This window comes from Phycomyces blakesleeanus (genome assembly GCF_001638985.1).
Source record: "Phycomyces blakesleeanus NRRL 1555(-) unplaced genomic scaffold PHYBLscaffold_2, whole genome shotgun sequence".
NCBI classification, from domain to species: domain Eukaryota; kingdom Fungi; phylum Mucoromycota; class Mucoromycetes; order Mucorales; family Phycomycetaceae; genus Phycomyces; species Phycomyces blakesleeanus.
In genome coordinates this window covers 143,794-170,492 of record NW_017265135.1, presented here as the reverse complement: position 1 = coordinate 170,492, position 26,699 = coordinate 143,794, and the positions used below count along the sequence as shown (strand labels likewise).

General features: G+C 34.6%; 7 protein-coding genes across 7 annotated transcripts; 2 read left to right on the top strand and 5 right to left on the bottom strand.

Annotated features, from left to right (window-relative positions):
- Positions 1–2,906: 2,906 nt before the first annotated feature.
- On the bottom strand, positions 2,907–3,245 carry PHYBLDRAFT_94887 (hypothetical protein; the record flags this gene model as incomplete). Its single annotated transcript, XM_018443870.1, has 1 exon — positions 2,907–3,245. A coding segment is annotated over one exon (339 nt), but the record flags the coding sequence as incomplete, so codon positions are not given.
- A 4,525-nt stretch (positions 3,246–7,770) lies between these two features.
- PHYBLDRAFT_162221 (hypothetical protein) lies at positions 7,771–9,321 on the bottom strand (the record flags this gene model as incomplete). Its single annotated transcript, XM_018434588.1, has 5 exons — positions 7,771–7,824; positions 7,872–8,013; positions 8,233–8,289; positions 8,739–8,775; positions 9,150–9,321. The coding sequence occupies 5 exons, from the start codon at positions 9,319–9,321 to the stop codon at positions 7,771–7,773; spliced, it is 462 nt and encodes a 153-aa protein (XP_018297181.1).
- Positions 9,322–12,609: 3,288 nt separating this feature from the next.
- On the top strand, positions 12,610–16,428 carry PHYBLDRAFT_1121 (hypothetical protein; the record flags this gene model as incomplete). Its single annotated transcript, XM_018428263.1, has 12 exons — positions 12,610–12,714; positions 12,980–13,144; positions 13,417–13,500; positions 13,593–13,799; positions 14,444–14,533; positions 14,641–14,854; positions 14,927–14,990; positions 15,123–15,402; positions 15,561–15,660; positions 15,742–15,815; positions 15,954–16,214; positions 16,366–16,428. Coding segments are annotated over 12 exons (1,707 nt in total), but the record flags the coding sequence as incomplete, so codon positions are not given.
- Positions 16,429–18,583: 2,155 nt separating this feature from the next.
- PHYBLDRAFT_58188 (hypothetical protein) lies at positions 18,584–18,983 on the bottom strand (the record flags this gene model as incomplete). The annotated part of the gene is made up of 2 exons (XM_018440275.1): positions 18,584–18,702; positions 18,797–18,983. The coding sequence occupies 2 exons, from the start codon at positions 18,981–18,983 to the stop codon at positions 18,584–18,586; spliced, it is 306 nt and encodes a 101-aa protein (XP_018297179.1).
- A 2,393-nt stretch (positions 18,984–21,376) lies between these two features.
- On the bottom strand, positions 21,377–22,437 carry PHYBLDRAFT_162219 (hypothetical protein; the record flags this gene model as incomplete). The annotated part of the gene is made up of 2 exons (XM_018434587.1): positions 21,377–21,869; positions 21,944–22,437. The coding sequence occupies 2 exons, from the start codon at positions 22,435–22,437 to the stop codon at positions 21,377–21,379; spliced, it is 987 nt and encodes a 328-aa protein (XP_018297178.1).
- Positions 22,438–23,636: 1,199 nt separating this feature from the next.
- Positions 23,637–24,484, top strand: PHYBLDRAFT_58186 (hypothetical protein; the record flags this gene model as incomplete). The annotated part of the gene is made up of 3 exons (XM_018440274.1): positions 23,637–23,958; positions 24,234–24,250; positions 24,422–24,484. The coding sequence occupies 3 exons, from the start codon at positions 23,637–23,639 to the stop codon at positions 24,482–24,484; spliced, it is 402 nt and encodes a 133-aa protein (XP_018297177.1).
- Positions 24,485–25,126: 642 nt separating this feature from the next.
- PHYBLDRAFT_14411 (secreted aspartyl protease) lies at positions 25,127–26,559 on the bottom strand (the record flags this gene model as incomplete). Its single annotated transcript, XM_018431140.1, has 4 exons — positions 25,127–25,533; positions 25,606–25,680; positions 25,766–26,137; positions 26,202–26,559. 4 exons carry the CDS (start codon positions 26,557–26,559, stop codon positions 25,127–25,129), a joined length of 1,212 nt encoding a protein of 403 aa, XP_018297176.1.
- Positions 26,560–26,699: the final 140 nt, after the last annotated feature.

Sequence of the window (26,699 nt, the reverse complement as noted above, 5' to 3'; positions counted from 1 at the left end):
GGTATTGATTGACCAAAAACTTGGTAATTGTTGCCATAGTATCCACCACCACAATTGTTGTTGTTGCTTAATTGAATCGTCTGCAACTCATCCTGATTCCACTCGGGTTTAAAAGGTGACAGTAGAGTCATTTGTGCTGCCTCTACTGCTGCTGCCGCTGCTGCTTCTGCTGCAGTAACTACTACTACTTCTTCTTCTGCACTGTTTGGCCCGCTAATGTCATGTGGATGATCTGAACTGTAATGGTTTAGATTACAGTCATTGTCATAACTGCTTCCCCCGCTACTACTGCTGTTACTCCTATTACTGCTATTGTAATTGTTGCCGTAATTCATCAAGTGGGGTGGGAATGACAAGGGCGACTGGATCGGCAGAAGTGGTGGGGTATGGTGCGGCTGGTTGGGTGGAGATGATGTTGAGGACAGGCCATCTGCTTCGTATGCCATCGAGAGATCAGCCAGATCTTGGGTGATATTCGGATAAAACATAGACGGGTGGAACACAGATGACTCGTCGTACTGAATCAAATGTGCTGCCTGGTTAGGCTGGACTCCGTTTTGGTATGAAGCGTTATGCTGGTTACTGCTGCTACTGATGATGCTGCTGCTGCTTCGGCTGTTCAGTAGATCTGGAGGGGGTATACAATCTGTCGCATTGCCGCCACTGCTAATACTGCTAATACTCCTGCTATTATTGATAGCGCCGTTATTATAGTAGTAGTAGTGGTGGTGATGATTAATAGGGTGACTAATATCTTGCATATCAAAATCCACATCAAGCTCTGCATCAAGATCGACATCCAACATGGGACTGAGGGTGCTGGAACGACTACTGACACTGCTGACACTCTGTTCTCCTCCCCCTGCTCCAACACCAATATCACCACCAATATCACCACTACCACAATACTGCTGACTCTGATTCTGGTGCTGATAATGTTGCTGATATTGGTACTGATAATGTTGGTACTGTTGGTACTGTTGGTACTGATGGTTATGATTATGATGGTGGTGATAGTTATTGGCATTGTACTGTCCAAATGTATTTCCATCATAATTATCCTGGTGATTCAGTACCGTAGGGGGTGCTCTTTGGTAATTCAGATTGCTGCTGCTGTTACGCTGAAGTCCATTGTTGCGAGGATCATCTGGGGCATCGTCGCCGTCAGTTTCGTCAATGTGGCTGGCTTGTGAACCCTCGATCAAATGTGCCTTGCAATGCTCAGCCAATGAATCCGAGCATCCAAAGCTCCGACCGCACACACCGCAAGTGAATGAAGACGAAGATGAAGATGATGGTGAAGCCATAGGAGACTGATCATCGATATTCACATGCGTATTGCTATTTGAATTTGAATTTGAATTTGAATTGGACCGTGAGTGTGATTGTGAGTGTGAGGATGATGATGATAAGGATAATGATTCTGGCGAAAGAGATGTCGAGGATGATGAGGTGATCGTATTTGAGCTGGGTTTGTGGAGACGAGTGTGGCGTTGAAGGAATTCGATTCGAGCAAAGGCTCGATCACAACCAGGATGAGGGCACTTGAGATCGGATTCATCGGAACGTAGCATCATCATCATCTGAGGCGGGGATTTGAGAGATGATCCGAAGCCGGCCTTTTCGGCTGCCATTGCCAACCGACTGGGTCCACCAGAGATTGACGGATTCGAAGTTGTTCTTAAGTGACAGTTTGTGTGACGACGGACTCTCTTTGCACCACTCTGCTGTTGTTGTTGCTGTTGTTTTTGATTTTGATTTTGATGGCTGTGGTGGTGATGACTATGGAGATGGCTGTTATTATGATGACTCTGTTGATGCGACAGAGCATGATGGCTAGTTGAAGAATAAGGTGATCTTGAAATGCCTTGAATACCAGCACTACTAACATTACCACCACTATTAGTAATACCACCCCCGGCAGCAGCAGCAGCAGCAGCAGCAGTTACAGATGCAGCTCTTCTGCGACGCTGTTTGTACATTGGAGATCCTTCAAAAAGGGACAGGGTTCCGATCAACTTTTTTTTGCGCAGGGTGTTTGGATCCAGCGAACGAGAGGTCATGGTGATCGATGCGGGTTCCATCTGGATTTCTGGTTGGGCTGGGGGGTTTCCAAACGAAAAGGTCTTTGTGTGGGGAATACCTGAATATCCAAAGATTCTTGGGCTTTCGTTTGGGTTTGAGGTATCTCTGGTGTTATCGTCGTCTTCGTCGGCTGAGGAAGAAGAAGAGATCGAGGACCGTTGTCTGCGATGAGGTCTTGTTGAAGAATTGGGGTCATGACAAGCAGAATGGCTCAAACGATGGTAGCTGTGAGCTTGGAGCTGGTGGGGTTGTGATGGAGTTAGTTTAGGAGAGGTTCCTGTTGATTGACTCTGTTGGCTGAGGACGGGTAGTGAATTCACACGGGATCGTCGCGCCTGAGTTGTAGCAGTCGAGGGCGTAGGTTGGACTGTCTGAGAAGGAATCCAGTCGCCGGTCTTTCCGATGCTTGTCTGTGCATAAGATGTGGCCATTCCGAGCCGTGAATGGGCTGGGGATGGTAATCGAGTCTCTAGAGCAATATTAATGATGAATATAACACAATACTTTTTTGTTATTTAGGATTGCTTACGGGTGATTGCACTCATGGATAGACTTGTTGGGGGATTAGGGTTTATTTTCTGAATGTCCTGGGCTACGACTGTTGTTGTGGCTGTGGCTGTAACTGTGGCTGTGGCTGTGGGTAGGGTGGATGAGGAGAGAGAGGTTGACTTTCTGACCTGCTGGAAGAGTTCCTGAGTTGAGTCGAGGGAGAGAGAAGATGCTGGTTCGGCCATTGGTAGGCTTGATGGCTCGAGGCCCATCTTTTCGCGCTTGAGATCTCTTTCGAGGGCGTCGAGGAAGAGACGGTCGTGGGGAACAGAGTACCAAAAGAAGACCTTTTGTTTCTTTTGGGTACGGATGCAGTTGTTTTTGTAGAGCATGTCGAGAAGTTCTGATTTTGGTTCTTCTAGACGGGCATCGGTTCCTGGTTTTAGGTTCCTGAGGTCGCTGAAGATGCCTTCTTCGAACTTCTTTGGGTTTGTGACAGGACGGCCAAAGGCATGGAAGCGGAAGGTGAGAGAGCGAACGATGTCGGTGCCGGTGATGAAAAAAAGGTTGTTCCACAGGATGCAGGAAATGACCTCTCCTGTGGGCAGTTTGAATCGTTTGATGGCTTTGTCCTGAGGCCATTTTTCTGTTGCGGTTCCGAAGAAGTATTTGAGGTCGTCGATGAGGGCTAGACGAGTTGATACGTTTGATGGCGTTGGTACATCCATGGCCAAGGTTGGTCGAAGGGGTTCCCTACTGTGGTAACCCAAGGCGGGGTCTGATTTGTGGATTTCCATTACGGAAGAAAAAGAAGAGGAATACTTTGTTTAAGTATATAAATATATTTGTATAATATAAATAAATAGAATAAGAGAATAAAAGAATAAAAGAAAGAGATAATATATATAAATATTATATATAAGAATAAAATATAAAAAAAAAAAGCAAGAAGAAGAAGAAGAAGAAGAAGAAGTGAAAATAGCTGTAAGAAATAAAATAAAATAAAATAAAATACAATAAATAAATAAATAAATAAATAAATAAAAAAAATAAAAATCAATTAAGAACCCGGAGAAAACGGAATAGCAAAAAAAAAAAAGAAAAAAAAAAAGAGAGAGAGAAAATTGAGTTAACAACGAAAGAATTTATTATATATTTTTATTTATTTATATATAAAGGAGAGTAAATAATAATAATAATAAGAAGAAGAAGAAGAATATAGGGGCTCTATTATTATTATTATTATTATTTGCTGGTGGTGGTGGTGGTATATAAGGTGAGTGTGTAAAGTGTGTGGGGCAATACTAAATTCTGGTAGTAGTAATTTATAATTTATGTATTTAAAATAGTTAAATATACATATATACATTTTATATTATAATATACTTGAAGAAATAAAGGATAACCATAAAAAATAATGTAAGTTTAGTAACCAAGGCAACCTTAAATTATATATATATATATATTTCTTTTACCTATAATAACTACATGCTTCCTAATATAGTATCTAGCTTATATATATAAAAGAAAGAACTGGATAGAAACAATAATACATTTCTTTACTTCTTGCTCAGCAGTATTATACTATATTATTTTATCTTATATTATATTTAATACAAAATATTCAAATATTACTATTTACTATCAAAACCACCATTTATTTTAATTAATTAATTAATTAATAAATAAATAAATAGATTATATAAAATATAACAATAATGCAAGTTGACTGCATGGCGTAGTCGGTCATTTGGGTTGTACCGTAAACATCAAAATAATTATTAATATTTTGATTATTTTGTATATATAAATTCCAAAAAGGCAAAGGGGAATTTCTTTCTTTCTTTACCTTTAGAATCCAATGCACTACTTCAATACACTATACAGATAATACCCATTTTTGTTATTTATTTGTCATTTGCCCATGATCTTTCTTTCTTTTTTGAAAAATGGCGCGTTGAAAATAAGGAAATCAATGATGTATGTTCAAGATATATATATATATATATATAAAGACAAAAAGGGAGATTCAAGGTCATATGTTTTTTAACCTTTTTTTATTTTATTTCTTTTTCTCTGTCACTGATCCCTTATATAATTATATCCAATAAATCTACTTGAATAACAGCAGCACTACTGATTGATTGTAGTAACAAATAAAGAAAAATCTGTGCCTGACCAATAAAGAATGAAACTTAAAAGAAAAAAAAAAGGGTGACAATTGAAACCTTGCTAGAAAGAAATCCTAGAAATACTATATATTTATATAAATTATATATATATAAAAAAAAGGGGGGATTGAATGAACGGAAGACCGGAATAGAAGATCGACCAGGCCACATTTTGATTTTGATTTTTTTTTTGGCGGCAATAATCGAAACCTTTTTTTTTTCATTCTCTCTTTTCATTGGCACAACACAACACAACACAAAATCAAATAAATATAAACATTTTACTCTCTTTCTCTCTTTCTTTCTCTCTTTACATATTAGATATATACATAGTATGCTGTGAGACCATTGATCGTAATTCAAATATGTTTGACTGGAATAATTTTATTTATTTTTCATTGTGCTCTTTAGGTCAAGGTCAAATTAAATTTGTATATACAAAAAATCCAATGAACTTGCTAATAGTGATTTACAAAAGGTAGACCCGTCTAAGGCTTGGGATATCCTAATGGTAAATTTAGCGTATGTCTTATTTTCTCAAGATCAAATAAACATCAATGTCAATGCCAATGTCAATATCACAGCTGCAAAGTGAGGTGAAACTACTGCCAAGAGAGAAAGTGAGCAAAAGAAAAATAAAGGGGGAAAACAATAACAATGAATGCACTACAGCCAGACAGACAGACAAACAACCGATTGATTGACTAGTGAATATGAAACTACTGATACTTCTTATGGTTACTGAATAAACAGATAAATTATAAATTGTTATTGTTATTGTCATACGTAAGACAAGTCAAAAATCATAGTCATTCTTTCACTTATTTTATTTTTTGAAATATCAATAAATAAAAGATGTACATGATGTCCAATCAAGAGACTTCTTGGCAACAACAAAAAGCTAATAAGAGTAACAAGGGTGTAGACAGGGTCTTTTGAACACAAAACAATCTTTATGATTCATATGGTTCAAAAGGATCATCTAGATAAATTACAAGGCCAATATATATATATATATATACATCTTTATGATAACAATGATGACTATTGTTATGGTGTCGTGATCTCATCTATAAAAATCAATCACAATAATTTTATGAAATACATAGGATATAAATCGTCATAGCAACGGTCATCAAACCATGCACTTCATTACTCCAAAATATCTAACAAACCCACAACATACAAAATTCAAGTCAACCACAATTAATCTCGGTACAGCAAAGTCTGCATCAAACCAAAATAAACGGCCTTGATAACATTTCCATATAGTTATCTTGTACTCAACCACATATCCATGTATGTAGATTCACTTGTCTGTGTAAACAATGCACTACACTACACTACACTACACTACACCACATCACAGTGCACTACATTATCATTATCATTATCATTATCATTATCACTTCCTTGTAATAATTGTTCTATACTGCAATGTTTCATCATCATAAATATCGTATACATACTTTTCTTTTATTCTTATAAACCTTATCTGACTCGGCATACCAAAAACAAAAAACAAATTCCCCCAAATATATATATATATATTCTTATCTTCTCATCACATCACAGTAGACTTCCCTCTTGGGCTTAGTGGTCTGCATTGTTGTTCTGTTCTGCTAAAATTCAACAATGTGAGCTTTACTGTAGAGTGTACAATCCCACGTGCAGGAGTCAAACCAATTATCCAAAGCCATCCTTTTAAGATTTAACAAACTCACCATCAATATCCGTACACACCCACACCCACACACACACACACACACACACATATATATATATATACATCTAATCTATTGGTCATTTTCTTATGCTATTTTATTTTATCTTGTTATAATAATTACATTTATATTTATACCCATACAAGAACAAAATATGAAGAATAAAAGAATACTAAAGTGTCCTTCTTTTTCTCTTTTGTATCTTTAATGAAAAACAAAACACTAATATATATATATTCTTTAAGAGAGAGAGATAATAGTGTAACCAAAACTAACAATTATAGTAATGTGGGGGTACTATAGCAAATAGCCAAATGTTCCTTAATATGTATATATTTTGTGCCAATCAAAATATAGAATAAATCCAATGGAAAGATAAATTAGATATTTGTTTGTTTGTTTGTCTGTTTATTTATTTGGTTACTTGTTTGTTGCTATGATGATTGTCATTGCAAAATAAAATAAAGAATATTTAAATAATGTGTGTAATAAATAGATATGCATCATGGAAGCACTCTATTTACTCTATCCAATTCAAGTTACTATCCCGTAACCATCAAATGGTGAAACAAGGAGTTACCCACCCACCCACACACATACATACATACATACATACACACATATATATATATCTTTTTTTTTTAAAAAAATAAAATAAAATACATTATGTATAGAAAAAGAAACCAAGAGAGAAATTGGAGTCAGTTTTTGCCAAGAATTAGTGCCAACGATGGTTAAAATAATATAGTAAAAATATACTTACTATTTGTAGTAATCATAAATAAAATGCACATATATAGTATCTGTAAGTCAAAAACAATAACTGTCAAAAAAGAAAGAAAAGAAAAGAAAAGAAAAGAAAGAAAAGAAGTGTCATGGCAACGGATGTGTGTGGATTTTGAGGCAACTGATGATCGTCATGGAAATAAATTAGCATCCAATCCTCTGTCTCTCTCTCTTTTTATTGACCCCATGATTTATGAATATTTTGGATGTACAAGAAAAAAGAAAAAGAAAAAGAAAACAATTCCAGTCAAAATACAAACACTCTGAACCATCTTTAGTTACAAGCTATTCAACTATCACTACCAGAAATAAAAAAAAATTTAAAAAAAAGCTGATTCTAGGAGTTACTTTTTCTCATTTTTCATTTATACTTGGCTTGAAATGATACACTCACTCAAAAATAACTTTTAACAGTAAAAATCATATTCTCCTTTTTATATATCTTATTTACAAAAACAAAAAAAAAGGCTCACAATTAAAGGACAAGCATTTTAAACTTTACAAGCCTTTATATTTTACTCTTTTAAGTACTCCATTGACTGGTTTGTACAATTTCTGTCAGCTGAATTCTTTTTATACATATATAAAAAAAGCATCATCAAAGCAAACCTTATACCTCTAGTTCTTCATAGATTGGAAAACAATAAGCGAAACTACCCCAAATTTGATACTTTACTGTCAGGGCATTACTATAATCAACCGGGTAAATGTCAAAGTCCCATTTGACCGCAAATTCTAGAAAGGTTAGCCTAATTGCCCTGAAGGATATTATCCATGTCCATGTTCATGTTCATAACAATGATTATTTATTTATATTTCCAGAAAGAAAGAAAAAACAGCAAATAATATTAGGAGCCTTTTCTTTTTCTTTTTTAGATTTACCAATCCGAATTGTTTGGAGGACATGACCTTGTTACACTTTGAGTATCGTTTGTGAAATCAAAATCTTGTCGCTGTCTTGAACTTCAGACACATACCGGACTAAATAAGACACGATTGTATCATTTCTGATAGATCCACCTGTGTCACTCAAGCTGTAAGTGGTATAAGATCACTCTAACCTGTTTATCACTAGGTAATCCCCCCCCCCCCAAATACCGAAGGTAAGCCATTAGATTTGAATAATTTTATATTATCTGTAATTTTTGTACTGGGTTGAAGAAGTTAAGAAAAAAGGTATTTTGCATTGACTGCAAAAGCATGACAGGGTAAAAAGTAGGATATATACACGTAAGAGAAAAATCAGTGCTTAATAAAAGTCCTACTATAAAACACACTTTAAACTTTAGAAAACTTGCAAGAATCTCACTAATGTCGCCCTTTTTTCTATAGGGTAACTAAACGTGTAATGTCCATGTTTCAAATATCAAAATCTTTATAGTCTTGTTCCTGCTACGAAAGCATCGTAGACAGCCATTCCCTCTAGTGTCTGCCTTGAGACCATGAGACTCTGTCACCCTTAACAGATAGTCAACGATTTTACCTCATTAATATAAGACCAAGTCTTCTTAAGCCATATTCTATTTGTATGTTTATTATAATGATACTTTATACAATCAATCTTACCATATGAGACGCAAAACATCCTCATCCCTCATTATATTCTCTAATAATTTTCCAAAAATTCCTTACTCAAACCTTTGGTTTGCTTTTTCTCCTCATTCTTCAACCCAGTTGTAGCGGATTCACCTCACCCTGAAATCTGGTCTTTCTTTTTTCCCTTCTTCTTTATGCTCTTTCACACGTCCTATTAATTACTGACATCCATTTGAAGGAGAGAGGAATGTAGTATTGACAATGATCCATGCTGTATAGTACAACACACGTACGCTTACTATTGCGGGGAATCATACGGGAACGAATATCTCACCACTGCATTTATAATTCACTGTACTTTTCTTTTTCCCTTTGAACCAGTTCAGCTCAATCGATATTACCAAGCGTTGCAATACCATAGCATTTTTGTCGTTTGTTGTTGTAGTTGTTGGTTCCAGAAAATGTCGGATATATGATGTAGTTCCATTCGAGAGAATTAATCCCGTCGCTTTCCACTCATACCGTCTCATTACTCTTCAATTGCGTATGTTTGTCTTTCTCCATTTTTCTCTAGAACCGTCATTGTACTCATTACGGCTCATTCAATTCAGCATGTTCATTAGGCTCAATTTTTTCTTTCTTTCCTTTCTTCCTTCTCTTTTGGACACTTGTTATTGTACTATGGATGTTACACTGAAGTATGTTTGTAGCCTTTTTTTTTCAAAAGAGATTCCCGAATATCATTAGTAACCAAGACAACTTAACCTTCAAGACTCATTACTGGTTTCGTTTTTCTGAATCCCTTGACTTCAAACATTTATGTGCTGTAATTATAGTTTTGCCATTACAAATTGAAGAACTGATATAAAAATAATAATATAAGAAGAAAAAGCAAAGTGGGGAAAAAAAAAATAGGTACTGATTTTTTTCCAAATTGTAACGAGAGTATTTATTGCGTGACTAACATTGTAGGAAATTCCCGCAGTTATAACGCCGACCGAAACCTTTTATTATTTACACTCAATTTAACGTACCGACTTTATAATTCACTTGCGAGTTCGTAACTTTTATAGCCAAAAAAAAAAAAAAAAAAAAAGCAATCAGTCATTACTTTTTTTTTTTTTTTTTTTTTGGTGGCAAAGACTTCTTTAAGTTCAAATTAAAAATAAAATAAAATATAAGTAGTCTTGTAGACCATATTTGTTCCTTGGCCCAATTTTGCAACCTGAGAAGCAGTCCAATATACAATCTTCATCTAAAATTGGCTTTCTGAATTAAAAACCAAAATAATAATGACAATAATTGAATATCATCCTTAGGATACCAAGATAAGTTTAGAGCATCCTAAACTTAGTATAAGTTAGACATGTCAAAGTTACAAGTTCTTCGAATTTGCTATTTTTTTTCTACACATGTAGTTCCTATCTATTTAGCTGCATATATATATTGGTTGAGATAGACTACTTGCTTTTGTAAAAATAAATAGATAAATCATTAAAATATAATTTCATTTAATGATTACTCCGTTTGACAAAAAGCATACGTTTTTTTTTTGTAGATATTGAGCCTCATTCAGATAAAAAGGCAAGTCCTTGATGGAAGGAAGAAAGCGCAGGGAATTATTGACTTTTAAGCATGATATTACTTTTGAACTACAATAATAGTAAAAAACAAATAGAGAGAGAGAAAGATTGAAATTGAAACGTATTTATATATAAGAGAAAAGGAATCAGTGCTTAATTAAAATTCCATTATAAAACAACTTTAAAACCCGGAAAACATGCAAAAATCTTGCTAAAATTTCCCTTTTCTTTTTTTTTAATAGTGCAAAGAATGTTATTCATTGCATATAATAATATAAGCAACCAGGCACTTGTGGTGAAAAGGCGTTTCTTGGAGTAGTTTTTTCTTAGTCTTCTTTTTATCTTTTTTTTCTTCTTCTTCTTCTCATATAAATATTGTAATACAAAACTTCAGGCATATTAAGCCAATCGCTCAGTTCTTTGCCCTGTAGCCGACCAACAAATACAAAAAAAAAATGAAAATGAAAATCTTGAGTGCGCGTTATTTTCTCGAATTATGCGACTTTTATAGTGTAATTTACTGTAAGCGATTATTTCTGCGATTTCTAAAAATAAAACAAACGCAATTTTTGTTGCCTATCTTTGTTGGTTTTTTTGTGACACTGAAAATATCAAACACTTCCTGTTTCTGTTGCTTCTTCTGGTGCTGTTGATATTACCATTATTATTGTGTTGTTGTTATTGTTACTTTTGTGTATATACATGTGTGTGTGTGTGTGTCTTTTTCTTCTTCTTTTATTGCCATTGCTACTGTAAACCCAAGGAGCGTGGGTACTAAACTCAAGAAATTTGTCTAGTGAATGAATGAAACATCTTTTGGGTTTTTTGTCAATTTGTTATCTATCTTCATCTATTTTTTTTTCACCCATCTATATCTACATCTATATCTATACCTATCCTCCACATATCCAATGTCACTTGTAATATTCTGTATGTTAAAGAAAGAAAGAGAGAGAAAGAAACATAACCAAGAGCGTTATTCATTTGGTTTCATTGCTTTGTCTTTGAATAGATTAGATATATATTTGTATAGAATATTTAAAAGAAGGGGAATGAAGGTTGGGAGTAAGAAGGATAAAGATGAAGATGAGGGGAGAAATTAAGTCTTTGGTTTAGTGCAAAAGGTAAATTGACAAAAGGATATAACTATATAAAATAAAACAAATAAAGAGCTCAGCATGCGTGTTGGCTGATAAGAACAATAAGCAATCCTAAAAGAGGTTTAGGAATGGTGTACAGAGCTGTCCTTTTATGACTTTGTGACAGTTTCATTCCATTCGCTTGTATATATGTATAGCACACAAAATATAAATCACATAGACTTGGTCGATTTGAACATAGACCAAGATACCCAGCCCTTGCAATAAGTGATATATAAAATAATATAGAATATAATAGATTGCGTTTATTTTTTTTATTCTTCTTCTTCTTCTTTGCATAGTTTTTGTTCGATCTATATTAAAGATATCATCGAGATCGATTCACACCTCTGTGACGCATCATCTCAAATACGCTTTAAATATACATATACATATTCATAGCTTTATATATACATTCAAATATTTATATATGTGGGACTTTAATAAAGACATTCAACTTACCTTGACTCACTTTCATTTACTTCAATTCAGTTCAATTGACTGTGTACGTCTTTAAAAGGCTGTGTTACAAGATGGTTGGATTTGTAAAGCACAACAACAGTTTGTGTTATTTCTCACAGCTATTTTGGCATCTCTTTCTCCCTCCCTCCCTCCCTCCCTCCCTCTCTCGCACACACACACAATTATATCATTATTGTCCTAGTATTGTCTTTTTTTTTTATATTCACAATTGTATAAAACTTATTGTATTTCTTGATTTTATTTTGCTCCTTTCTTCCACCTTCTCTTTCCCCTAAAAACCCTCCCACCCCTTGCCACTTTATATATATATATATATACATATATAACTCATTTATATTGTAACTGTAACTATAACTATAACTATTACTATTACTATCACCATCATCATCACCATTATCGTATTATATACACATATACATATTTGCATACTTTTTCCTCTTCTTTCTTCTTTTTCTCCTTCTTATCACTATCAGACTTTTCTATACTATTTTGACAATCACTCGCAAGGATTCCACAGATTACGGACATCACCATTACACCACCACCACCACCACCAAAACACACACACACAAAAACAGCACAATAACAATCTGTTACTATGACGGAGATCAAAAAAGATGGTTACTTACAAGTCAAGGAAGATGGACTACGTGCATGGATATGGTCAAAACGATACGTTGTCCTTCGAGAGCAATCATTGACATTCCATCGAAACGAGGTTAATATTCACCCTCCCCCCTCCAATCTACCCTTCATTTTGTTTTTTTCTCTTACCCAAAACAGATATATATATAAAGAGAAAAAATAATAATATTATCACATTAACCCACACACACACAAAAGAAACGTAATATACTATGGTATAATAGTCTTCTTTTATACTTCTTCTTACTTTCACTCACTAATTTTTCATTCTTATATACATACACAACAACAACGATAACATAAATATATATGTATGTATATATAATTATTTTATGTAGCAAATGGGACAGTGCGTGGCCCTGATCTTCCTCAAAGACATCAATGCCGTGACACGCGCTGAATTAAAAACACATTGTTTTGAACTGAGCACGAAACAAAAGACATATTATGTGGCATGTAAGAATGATGAAGAACTCTATTCTTGGATGGACGAAGTGTACAACGTAAGCCAAAAGCAAATAAGTCCAACCAACCCGTCCAACCTAAAAAACCAGCCTACAACCCTACAAATCTACAAATTTACAAATCTACAAACATAAAAACCTAAACACCAATCAACAAACCTAACAACCAGCAAACCTAGCAACAAATCATCAAATCATCAAACAAAACAAAACAAAAAAAAAACCACAAGCTAAAGAACAAAACATACTCACTGTATTTCTCTTGTAAACTTTATTTACATTTTATTTCAATCCACATATACACATAAAAGCGTTCGCCTCTGGGTGCTTCTGGTCCTACAAATTTTGAGCACAAGGTTCATGTGGGCTATGACCCGATCACAGGCGCCTTCACTGTAAGTCACTTAAATAAAATATATATATAAAAAAAAGCAAACTTATCCTTGTGACCAACTCTTTTGTATATTTATAATATATAAATAAATAGGGATTACCTGATCAATGGAACGCCCTTTTAAAGGTGTCAAAAATCACCCCAGAAGATGCGGCAAAGAATCCTCAAGCAGTTCTCGAAGCACTAGAATTCTATGCCGAACAAACCAAACAAGAAAAAGAAGATTTTGCTAGCCATCACCACTCAAAGGAGGAGATCATGATGGTCTGGCCAAACAGCAAGACATTCAGCCAAGACTCTGTACATCTCAAACCAAGTCGATCAACACCTGCACCAAGGTACATTAGAGAACCACCCGTTAGACCCCCTCTTATCTTGGCCGAAACTGACAAGCCAATCGCCAAACCAGTCGAAGAAATCTTTGCGGAAAGACGAAAGAAAGAAGATGTAGGTTTTGTATGTTTTATGTACTTTTTTTTATTAAAAAAAAGAAAGAAAATAAAGAAGAGGAATATATTTGTGTGTGTGTATATATATATATAATAATTATCTAAATTGTATTATGTTTTGGATATTTAATTTTTGTTGTTGCTAGGTAATCTCACCAGTCACCACCACCACTACTACAACAACAATAAAGCCTATGAAAATTATACCCTCAGTATCATCCTCAGAAATACCCATTGTCAACCTACCCTCGCCTAAGCTCTACAAACACCCCTCCCACCAAAAAAATACTACCGCAATTCCACCCACACCACAGCCCTCTGTCTCAATGACCGCACCATCCCGCCTGATCTCACCCGAAAGAGCCCGATTTGAAAGAGAGAAGGAGCGGCTCAAAGAATCAGCTCTGCTTTTACAGCAGACCACTATTGAAAGACGTGCACGCGAACGAAAGGCTCAACCCAAAATATCAACATCAACATCATCCACAACAACAGCAGCAGCAACAGCAGGAGGAGGAAGCGGGAGCAACACCAGCAGCACCAGTACAAGCACTAGTTATAGTTCCAATTCTAGTTCCAACTCTAGTATTAGTTCCGGCTCTGGCTCGAGCTTTGGCTCTAGCACAAACTTTAGTTCACCGATCTCAATTTCGTCTTCGATATCATCCTCGACTGGACTTTATTTGAGACAGTCCAATGAGCGTGATCGAATGCGTGAAAGAGAACGAGAGCACATCATGAATCTGCGGACCAGACCCCACCCACAATTGCATACTCCTCAACCACAGCCACAACAGTCAACACCTGTACCGTCCTCAACCCCCAAGGTTGAGAGAGTAGCGCCACCTAAAAGAAATGAACAGAGAATTAGTACCATGTCCGATTCACAAATTATGGAAAGACTGAGTAAGTTTGGTTTGATTTATTGGTTTAATTAATTGCTTGCTTGACTGATTTATATACATATGAAAAATATAGGGTCTGTGGTTTCAACAGGAAATCCAAGTTTACTTTACCGTAGATCAGAGCGTATTGGACAAGGGTAAAGTATTATTGGGATATTGGCTCTCTTGTTTTCTTGAAGAAGAAGAAAAAGATAAGAGACAAGGAGTAAAGGTTACCATTATTGTTACTATTATCCTGGACTAGAGCTAATAAATTATTATTATATTAGAGCATCTGGATCTGTCTATCTTGCTACACATTTGGTAACCCACTCCAAAGTGGCTATCAAACAAATGAACCTGGCTCGACAGGCTAGACTTGATCTTATTGTAAATGAGATTATGATTATGCGAGAATCTGGCCACGACAATATTGTCAACTTCCTCGATTCGTTCCTGGTACTGGGCGATTTGTGGGTGGTGATGGAGTACATGGAAGGAGGTGCATTGACAGATGTAATTGATCACAATAACATGACAGAGCAGGACATTGCAACCGTTTGCTTTGAGGTAAAATAACAAACAGATATTAATATTAATTATAATTTGCATATTTGCATATATGCATATATGCATGCATACATATATGTAATATAACGTACATGTGTATAATAATAACTTACATTTACATATTAATTATGTATACACTTGTAATTTCGTTTGCTTAGACTGCCAAAGGACTTCATCATCTTCACTCCCAAAACATCATTCACAGAGATATCAAGTCTGATAATGTGCTGATGAATTTCCAGGGGCAAGTCAAGATCAGTAAGTGAAATACCATTATAAATTAAAATTATACAATCATAATAATAACACCCACATTTCATATACATAAAATTATGTAAGGTGATTTTGGTTACTGTGCTAAACTTACTGACCAAAAGAACAAGCGTGCAACCATGGTTGGTACACCGTACTGGGTAAGTTTGAGCCCTCTATTTTATTTTTATTCTATTCTATTGTGAGGCATGGAATCCAATTAAGTCAAAGCAATGTATTATATATTATATATATTAAAAATTAAAACCAAAATTAAATATATATATATACAAATATAGATGGCACCGGAAGTAGTCAAACAAAAAGAATATGGCGCAAAGGTTGACATCTGGTCACTGGGTATTATGGCTATTGAGATGATTGAGAATGAACCACCCTATTTGGACGAAGAGCCTCTTAAGGCTCTCTATCTAATTGCCACAAATGGCACACCGTCGCTAAAGAACCCAGAAAACCTGTCAAGAGAGCTCAAAGGATTCTTGGCAGTCTGTCTGTGTGTGGATGTAAAGTCACGAGCATCATCTTCTGAGCTATTGGAGGTAGGCTGTAATATTAGTACTGGCTATGAAGAGAAAGATAGAGAAATGGGATAATAAGATAGCCTAGAGTAAAGAAGAAGATTGGACTTGAATGTATTGTATTCAACATATATGTCTGTTTACATACTTACCTTCTTACTACTATCTTTAGCATGATTTCATGAAAAAGGCAGGTCAAGTGGATCTCTTGTCTAGGTTATTGAAGTTCAAGCGAAAGCAATAATCGAGCAAGACAACACACACACACACACACATACACATACAAAAAATCAATCAAAAACAAACAATTATATATATATACAAAATACACCCTCCTCCACACACACATTCTCTCTAACATGAATAAGAACGTACAGCTATATTAATACATTGTCCTTTTCCTATCCATCTATATTGTCAATAAATGTAAATTTGCCCTTTAAACTCAAGGATTAAACAAGGGATATTGACAAGATAGTGTCTATTGAGATTTGAAATACGTTATAAAATATATGCCCTGTACACCTTTGGCCTCTTTGTATGAATGTATATATATATGTATAATATACATTACATAAGAGTACAATATTAGCTGTTTTGCATACATATTTTTATTATTAAAATACATGTTCGCTTAAGCGCTTCTGTTATATGTATATTCGCTCAGGCACTAAAACTAGAACTTAATTTCAAGACCAAAAGCTGATAGACACTTTTACTGCGCAATTACTGTGTCTGTCTGTTTTATATGATAATTTTTCAGAATCCATTAGCCCTTTTTTTTTATGTTACTCTTATTTCGCCTTTCTTTCGTTTATTTATCTATTTAGCTTTTAAAAGCAATTCCAAAGTTTTGATATACAGAACATTTTGTTGGAGTAGCCTTGTACAAACATGAACCCACACATTAGTAGCAAAAACACTCTCTGCCATACTCACAAAGGTCCATTGAACATCTTTTATATTCTTAATTATTCAATTATTCAATACAAAGAAAAACATCAGCATTGACATGATACTACCTTGTGAGTACTCCCATATGATAAACGCAGTTATACTCAAGAGAAAGACAAAGATAGGAACCTACTCATTACAATATGTGGAGCTTTACAGACTCAATAAGGCGGCTAATTATATCTATTCATATTGAGTATCTACAGATAAGCAGCGTTGGGTTTGGAATGTACATGATTCGTACGTGCAACAATGTGGCCAACACCAATATAATTCCTCCTAATTCCGTTTTTGCTTCTTATGATTATTTTGATGAGTATATTTCTAAAAGTAGTGCCAAGCGTTGTACATGTACATGTGTATTTGTAACAAGCAAACGTAAACACGGCAAGATTTGTGATCAAATGTAATTTATATACGGTGTAAAGAGTGATATGAATAGCAATCATCATATACCTCGCCAAGAATATGACTACACCAGAAAATAAAGAGTGCCGAGGACTAGAAATAGTGTATATTTACGTCAATACGGGTCATATTTCTGGGAGTCGAGTAGTGTTCCAATGGTCATTTGCTGTGTGTAATATAAGGAACTACTCGTGTTTCAACAACTATCTCAAATCTGGACCCCACTAAGCCAGGTTACTGTTGGAGGCTTTGAGATGAAGTTTAAAGAAAAAAGAATAGGGTAATGAAGTCACTTACTATTACTACTATCATTCTTTTGATGCAAGTATATTAAAAAGTAGATAGGTAATAAGGAAGCCTATAATGATTTCAAAATATTTCTAAGAGTAAAATCAAAATCCCTAGACTTATCTAAACAAGCTCTTTTGATTTTGATTTTGATTTTCTTTTATTTATTTTAAGCCTTTTTTCTTTTTTGTGTTCGTGTCTTTCACTTTAATGTTATATCCGAAACTTAGTAAAAAAACATTCTTTTTTTTTATCAATGATTCGATAGCAACTGATTAATTTGTCCAGGGTTACATCGTTTAATAAAAAAAAAATGACAAGCAGCTTATATAAATTCCGTTTCTTAGCATTTACTTTCTATTCTCCACTTCTTTCTCTCTTTTCACAACATTCTTACCTATTCTTTGAATATTTGATAAATCAATGCTACCTGATTTCCCAGATAAACCTTCAGTACACCAATAGTTCTCTTAATCACCTAGAGATGATTATGTCTTGAATCAATGGCCTAATATCCTTGCACACCTTCCATTGCTTCTCTCCAGTGTCAAATACAACAAGGTAAGTTCTTTATTTGATTTATATTAAAAATAAAGAGGAAAACTACATTTTATTATTTGTACAATTATTCTTAAAAGATTAGCAAGGACATGGCCTTGAGAATCTAGAGATGTATGTATCCCGTATCATGATCTCTTTAAAAGCATATTACAACCCATAGACGTATATTTCTACTCCCGTTATAAAGTATTGTATATAGAGTCGGAACAATAGTTTAAATGAAGGTCGAGTTCTTCTTGGTTGCTAAATTTCTGCTTGCATCCTCTTGTTCCGCACCCCAATGAGACATTTTGTGGGCCTTATTGGTTATAAAAAATATAAAGACAATTAATAAAAAAAACATTCTATTATTTCCTTTGGCACTTTCTTTTTGTTTTTGTTTTTGCCTATACCTCTTCGAAAATAATTCCTTTTTTGTAAGCCGGTGGCAAGATTATGCATTACAGAACCACTGGGACCTGAAACGCTGTGTACTTGTGTGTCTTGGCGAAGGAACTTATTAAAAATCTTTTCAACAAGCGCCCGTTTCTTTGTCTCAACAAATGTGTGGTTGTTAACTGGTTGTTGTTGTGGATTCATGGATAAATGACTTAAGTATATATTGATATGAAAGAAGAGGTCGGATTGTTTTACTGACAAAAATGATTTGAAAAACAAAGAAGAATCATAGAATTATTGCTTTTATTGATTTTAGACTGCTATAAACGGCTGTGTCAAATTATTATTTTTAAATAAAAAAAACGGCTTGTAATATTAAGAATACTTGAATAAACGTATTTACACACGCAAACGAACTTTTATAAATATATGTATTTCTGAATAGCTATACTAATACAAAAGCAAATATCCAATTTCTCCTCCTCCTCTATATAGCATATAGTTAATTATATGATGGGGGATGACCTTATTCCATAGTCAAATCAACCACACAATAGTACATTTTGGTAATAATTATAGCTATATTTAACTGTTTGTCCGAGTGATTGAGTTCCTTAGCTTGTAAACTTTAGATTTAATGTGTAAAGAATACATCCTAAACAACCAATGAGTTTCGAGACTTGAAAGAGACACTCATTACATAAACTTGACTATTAAGCAAAAGAAGTGTTAATTTTGTTTAACTTTTTCTTTGTTCATTTTTTTTTACAAACTATCGTCCTTAAAGATCCTTTAGAAACTTTTATTCTTCTTCTTCTTTATTTTCAAAATCAAATGGAAGATACTGTGTGCTCAAGTATGTTGCGTCAAGTTGCCTAATAATTATATAAATATTCAAGCCCTTGTTATTATCGAAGAAACTATTTTAATATTGCTGGTTATTCATAAAAGGAAGAGGAGCGCAAGAAAGAGAGGTGACAAGAAAAAAGGACAGAGGAGCCATAATAAACAGAGATCAGATGAGTATTATTACAATAAGGAATATAAAATGTAAAAAAAAGCGGCTTGAAAACGTACAAGCTGGTTAGAGAACTTCTGATCCAACGAGTAAAACGGAATAGCAGTTGATTATGGCAATTATGTTGATTAAAATATCACTGGTTTGTACAAGACAGTGTCATATACTAAGCCCTAAACCTTTTAATTATAGAAAAATGAATATGGGTATCTTTTTGTCTCTAAAAAATAAAACAAAAATGTTCAATAAACAGCTTGTAGAAAGGCTCAAAGATGGGAAGAGTACCAAGAAAAACTGACGCGGATCTAAGTGTATAAGATTTCCTTGGTTTACATGGTTAGTTTTAAAGAAGCAATAGCCTCATTATACATAAAATCCACTACATAAGAGAGAGGACTATTAGTCCTTTTTCAGCTTGTTAACCGAAGCAGTAACACAGAGGCGTATATATTTATATATCTATAATAAAAGTATACAGAGGAGTTAAGGTTTATTCATTCATTAGGTTATCGAATTATTCTTATTATTATTAACTGAATATAAATAACCATCAATATATTTTTAATGTTTATTGAGCTGTGTGTGTGTGTGCGGAAGAGTAATATGTAAAAAAAAATAATTAGGGAATTTGATTTTTAAGGAAAGATAAAGAGGTCTTTTTATACATTTTTTAAAATGGATGAGACCACTGTATTGGTCATGCAAGATCTATTGAGTATTAAGCAGAAGCATGCCACAACACATTATTAATGAAACATTCAAGGCTTTAGTAATAAAACTGGTGATATCTCCAATTGTTAATTTTTTCTTTAAAAAAAATGATGCATATAAAAAATTAATCATTGTCAAGTTAATGAACATATCACGGATACACTGAATGATTACTGCTTTACTTGGATACAAATAAAACATACATTCCAGAGCTAATGGGTTCAAACAAGAGTACAATATTTTTTTGTAAGCTAATCAATTGTGTCTATATTTTTCCAGTATTTCACTTATATTTTCTAATTATACCATAGCAGACACACCGGGAACTCATTAACCACAATCCTTTGTTTTTCAGTCACCTTTATTCTCTTATCTAATATGAGTACTCAGCTGAAACATACGCACGATTTTGAAATCTCAAAAAAAAACGAATAAAAATCCTTTTAGTGGCATGAAAATATTGTACACTGAAGGGGACTTGTGAATTTTATACAGAAATGTACATCACTTTGATTAATCAAGTTTTTACTTTGTTATATGTAAGTGGCAATCCTTTCTTATAAAATTTGACATATTAGCTCATTAATTCTATGGCAAATTTGTACTAAAGTTGTAATTTTACATTTTAGTATCCTTAATCCTGAAGCAAATATCACTGTCTAATGAATAGCTTCGGAAACGTACATGCGTTCCGTTTCTGTACCTCTTAATATGCATCGAATGTTGGTTCGACATATGGGACTATAGCAAGTTTCTACCCACCATTTAATTTTTTCAACTCATCAAGCACTTCTATATCCTATTCCGAGATTTGTTTTCTCTTCATTCCAATTCTGGATCTCACAATTTGATGCGCTCATTCTTCTCAATATTCAACAGTATTATTGCTTTCATGGTTGTTGACATAAACTGCGCCAACTGTTTTCTTAAAGGTGAATCCCCAGCTCTTCATGTATCTATTTATACTAGACAAAGACACATTTCCGGATACTCCAAACTTTTCAGGGAAAAGAGTGTGATCAATGTACTCTTTTACATTCGGGGTTGTTATATTCTCAACTTCTTGTTTCCGGATCCAGTTTGACACTGCATTCGCAATCCCTTCGTCTGCGAGCAAAAAAGGTTCTCTTGCGTGTTTGCCTTGCTGGCGAGGAGAGATAAACCCGGTATAAATATACTCTTTTGCCCACTTTCGAATGACTAGTGGAAGGTAAGTGTTTTTTTGGCCATACACAATCTCCATTTCTTTCGTTGAAGCTTCTACTTTCTTAAGACCCTGAATTCTTTGAAGAAGGTAGGTCTTTACGGCCTGATGCTTCATCATTTCATACATGGTTATGCATGAATTAGATGGGAGACTGATTTTTTGCTTAATATAGTCGCAAATATTTTCGTATGAGGATTGAATCTTTTCTCTCTCTCTGCCCTTGACTGTTCTTCTCTTTGAGAGGAACTAGGAATTGTAATATTCTCAACCGTCGAAGTCGTCTGAGGAACTTGATAAAACCCTAAATCTTCGAGTTTGTGGATCTTCTCTGCATTCTGAGCAGAATTAATTGCAGCCTTACGCCTTCTCCACAAAGTTGTTGCTGAATCTTTTCTATAGACTCTACGAATCTTCTTTCCAGCACCCTCTTTCCATTGAAGCGAAATGTCAGGTTGAAGTACAGTCGAACTTTCGTTTTCAAGATTAACGCCTTGAACTTCAATGCTGGATTCACAAATGGGAGCTTTGTTTTCAAGATTAACGTCTTGAACATTAATGTTGGTTTCACAAATGGAAGTTTCGTTTTCAAGATTAACGTCTTGTATATTATTGTTGGTTTCACAAAGGAGAGATTCATTCTGCTTTCTTAAAGCAGCGCGATGCATTCTACTTTTCACCATGCGCATAATGTGTTGTTTACGGCGGCCAGTATATGGCATGTTTAGTAGTAGTAGTAGTAGTAGTAGTAGTAGTAGTAGTAGTAGTAAAGGAAGAATATAATATATATAAAGCAACGTCTTTAAAGCCACTAAAAAGTTTTGCATACATCCCCATGTACCGTTTCGTTCATTCTCCGATTTAAAGTACACTCGATAATTCTTAAGTTTACAGTCTTGACTGAAAAACATGCTTTTAGACAAACGTTTTTCTTTCTATTAAATTCAATGTTACTAGAAGGGACATCATTACAAGCCTCAATAGACGGATAGCATATTATTAATTGCATTTTTCCAAACAAAAACCCATTTATCGGTTTCCCTTACCCCTCTACTTTGCTAAATCTACTAAATAAAATATTTCTTGCTCTTAACAAAAGCATTCTCTCAGAAATTTGTACAGAAACCTCTCCCCACAAAAGAAACAAATGTGTCTTCTCAGGAAATGTAACAAAATCCAGGTGATTAAAGTAGCTGAAAGTATATACATATCTACATATATACATATATACACATATATTTTCTTTTCAAGTTATTTGAGCAAACTTTAGGATTTTTTACTAAAAGAAAAGAAGCGTAAATTGGTCATGTTACTGTCTGAATGGTATATGAAATAAGAAAACATAAATATAAATAACACTATCATTCATTAATCAACAAAGGGCTGCGTTCAATGCACCAAGACATTTGATTCTAAATGGAAATTGACTTGGGGTGATCAGATGCTAAAAAAAAAACTTGGAATTATTTTCACATTTCAGTTTACTCACTACGCTTGTTTCCAAAAAGTCGTGTGATTTTCAATATGAAAAATTCGTTCGCTTTACAAGTCTAGAATAAACTGTCAGCAAAAACATCCTTAAATAAGAAAGAAAGAAAAAACACCATATTCTGGATATTTGGAATTGTCTATCTATTATCTTGGTACGGATTACTTTAGGCTTCTAGCTATTATGTAGTATTAGCCATATATAAAAATAGTCACGAGAGTGGAATGACAGGTTTAACAAGGAAATCTCATTATCATTAATATTCGCAGAGCATTCCTGTGTTCTATTGTGATCTATACATTTTTCCATATAATGGTTATAAATCTGAAAACCTAAAATTAAAATAAAATGATATAAAACCAAGTGATACCCTGCTCTTTTTTTTCTTCATTTAAATCTTTAATACAACATAATCAGCTTTTTATACTTTCCATGAGAGCTTCAATTGCTATCATTGGTTTCTTTTGTCTTATATCTGTCAACAGTGCACCTTTATCCGAACCCCAAGTCAACAACGATATTCTCCCAGAAAGTGTGCCAGTTTTACATGCACCTATTCAATTGAACAATAATGAGGCTCATCCAAGCACAAACAGCTATACACTCAGTCCTCATATCGACCTTATTGGTCCTGCTAAAGCAATAGAGGCTTCTGAAAGCATCGCTCGATTTTTGTCTTCTGATGGTACTACTAAGTCTACCCTAAGTAAAAGTGCAATTTTCAGCACCGCATTTGCTGCCATAGCTGTGGCATGTATGATTGCTCTTTAATACAAATATTTTAATAAACATGTACATACACGCATACTTTAGAAACTTACCTGTCCTAGCTCTTTTACATATGCCTAGTGTTTTGTATATTTCACCGTATTATTATATATTTTCCCTTTATACTTTCTAATGTCTAATAGTTTGTCCTATATAAAATTTTATTTTTGCTCATATATTCTGCTACTGTAAGTTTAAAATTAAAATAAACCTTTTTAATATATCTTACTTTTAACCCACAAAACAAAAGTCCTCTCATAGTATATCTTGTTCTTTGGGTAAGACAAACAAATAACCATTCTAATGATCGTAGGTAATATTCTCCAAATCAATTACGTTAACCTTCCTAGAAGTGTGGTTCAATAAACTCTGTCATCCGCCCTGTTGATTGTATTGATTCCTTGCCAGTAAGAACTAACAATAGGATAGTTTCTTTTATTGTTTTATAGCCCACAAAATATTGGGGATATAAGGTTTGCTTGGATGACGCTTCTGACAGTTCCAGCCGATAGGGGCTACATACTAAGATATCGCGTGAGATAATATGCTATAATTCAGTCAATGGGGTACGTACAAGAGTAAAAAAATAAAAGTAAAGACTTGTAAAGTTTAAAATTCATGTTCTTTAGCTGTACTGTCTTTTATATGATTATACCTTATATAAGTTTGATATAAAGAAGAATGGCTGAAAGATATTGATAATTTTTTAAGTATCTTATCAATATGCCTAAACAAATACTTAGACTCCTGGTATTTGTGCATTACTATTTTATACCCGTTGCTCTAAGTTTTGTATATGTTTAAATGAAATCAAATGTGAGTTTGGTGATGCGAACTTTGAGATAAAATGCATCCCTAGACACACATCTTTTCTCGGTAGTATTATATAGAGTACATTTTGCTGCTATTGATCCCCCCCTTTTTTTTGTAAAAAGGGATAGAATAAACCCATAAAGTATAAGACACTTATAATAATAAATGATAAATGAAATTTAAAAGAGATCGAATTCGGTTTATTTGAATTGGAAATAAAATAAGAATAAATCGAAGGATTTCAAAGGTATTTAACCTCAATAAATAAATAAATGAATAAATAAATGAATGAATGTCAATAGATGACTATTACTCAAGGCACTTCCATAAAATATTTTTTTTTACTTGGAAGGAGCGATTCTGACATTAGGAACCTGCTGATTAAAGACAACGTAGTTGTTCTTAAGGAAGACATCACCAAGAATAGCAAAGGGCAGATCAGCGTAGCCAAAACCGGCAATACAACGACTGCTACTACGGTAATAGATCAAGTCAGCTGGAGGGATACTGAACTTGGCACCGTTGATGGTGAATGACAAAGGGGCAAATTTGGAGGTGTTACAGTTGATGTCATAGGTACCATCACCATTGTCAGTAGCGCCATAGACCTTGGCAACCTTGGTAGCCATTGTGTTGGTAAAGAGCATAAGGGTAGTTCCGGTGTCAAGAATACCGCTGAAAGAACCAAGGCTACTAACAGAGCTGGTAGTACCAGCAGTAGTGCCACTGACGTTAATGCTCCAGAAGCCTATTGTTTAAATGAAAGCCAAACAGTGAGTATTTCTTCATGAACTTTGTTGATATTTTATGACAGTATTACCTTGGGAGCTGTCAATGGGGACAGTTGTCAAAGTACCAGCAATGTGAGCAGAGTTGTAGCCACCAAACATATATTCTATAAGCCCACAAAAAGAGATAGAGGGCAATAATTAGTTTGTTGTATTGGATTGTTTGTTCTCTTTCTAGAATTAATGTATTACCTCCTCCTCCTCCATTTGATTGCTTTCCGAGCCAGACACCAAATACAGGACTATCAATCAGGTTCTGACTCATCATGTTTTCCATAGGAGTCTTGACACCCTTGGCAGTAATAATGGATCCGAAAGCAAGTCCAACGAGACCATCGATAGGATCACTCTGGAAAGAGGAGGACTCTTTCTTGGCAAGCTCGATACCCTGGTTAGGGATAGAAATGCCACCAAGATTGACAGTGTCATAACCAACAACACCACTGGCATTGGATCCATCACCATAGCCGATGGACCAAGTCTTGGTACTAGACTGGTAAGTGGAGGACTTGTTAGGATTGAACTTTGTCTGGGTAGATCCGCAAGAAGTGCAAAGAGTGGAAGCTATAAATATTCAGTATAAGTTAAATAACTGTATCCTAGTGTATTGAAATAATATTCTGCTTACCAAACCAGAGATCCGCGGAACCGGTGTCAAAGTTCAACTTCAATGACTGAGCGGGAGTTCCAATTTTAACGGTGCCATAATATTCAATATCATTGGCGTAGTCAACTACAGGTACAACACCAACACCAGAGGAAAAAGTAACAGGGCCTTCGATGTACTTGAAGTACTTGCTACGAGCCTTGAATACAGAGCGAGTTGCATTAGGCTGGAAGTTAGGGTTCGAGGCCATGGTGAACCGGGCAGTCTTGGAGACAGGAACAGTGGAGACAGGAGGAATGATGTCCTTGGCAGGAGCTGCCTGAACAGATGAAAAGGTGGCAACTGCCAGGAGAGTAAAGATGCTTGCAGTCAATTGCATTGTAGTAGACAATAAATGAAAAAAGGAATATGGAGAAGAGAGTGATGGGATTCTCTTGCTGGATACAAATGCTATCCCTTTTATACAATTTCTTTACAGGCCCAGATCTTTGTGTATTATCTCTGGTTTCTTTGCAATGT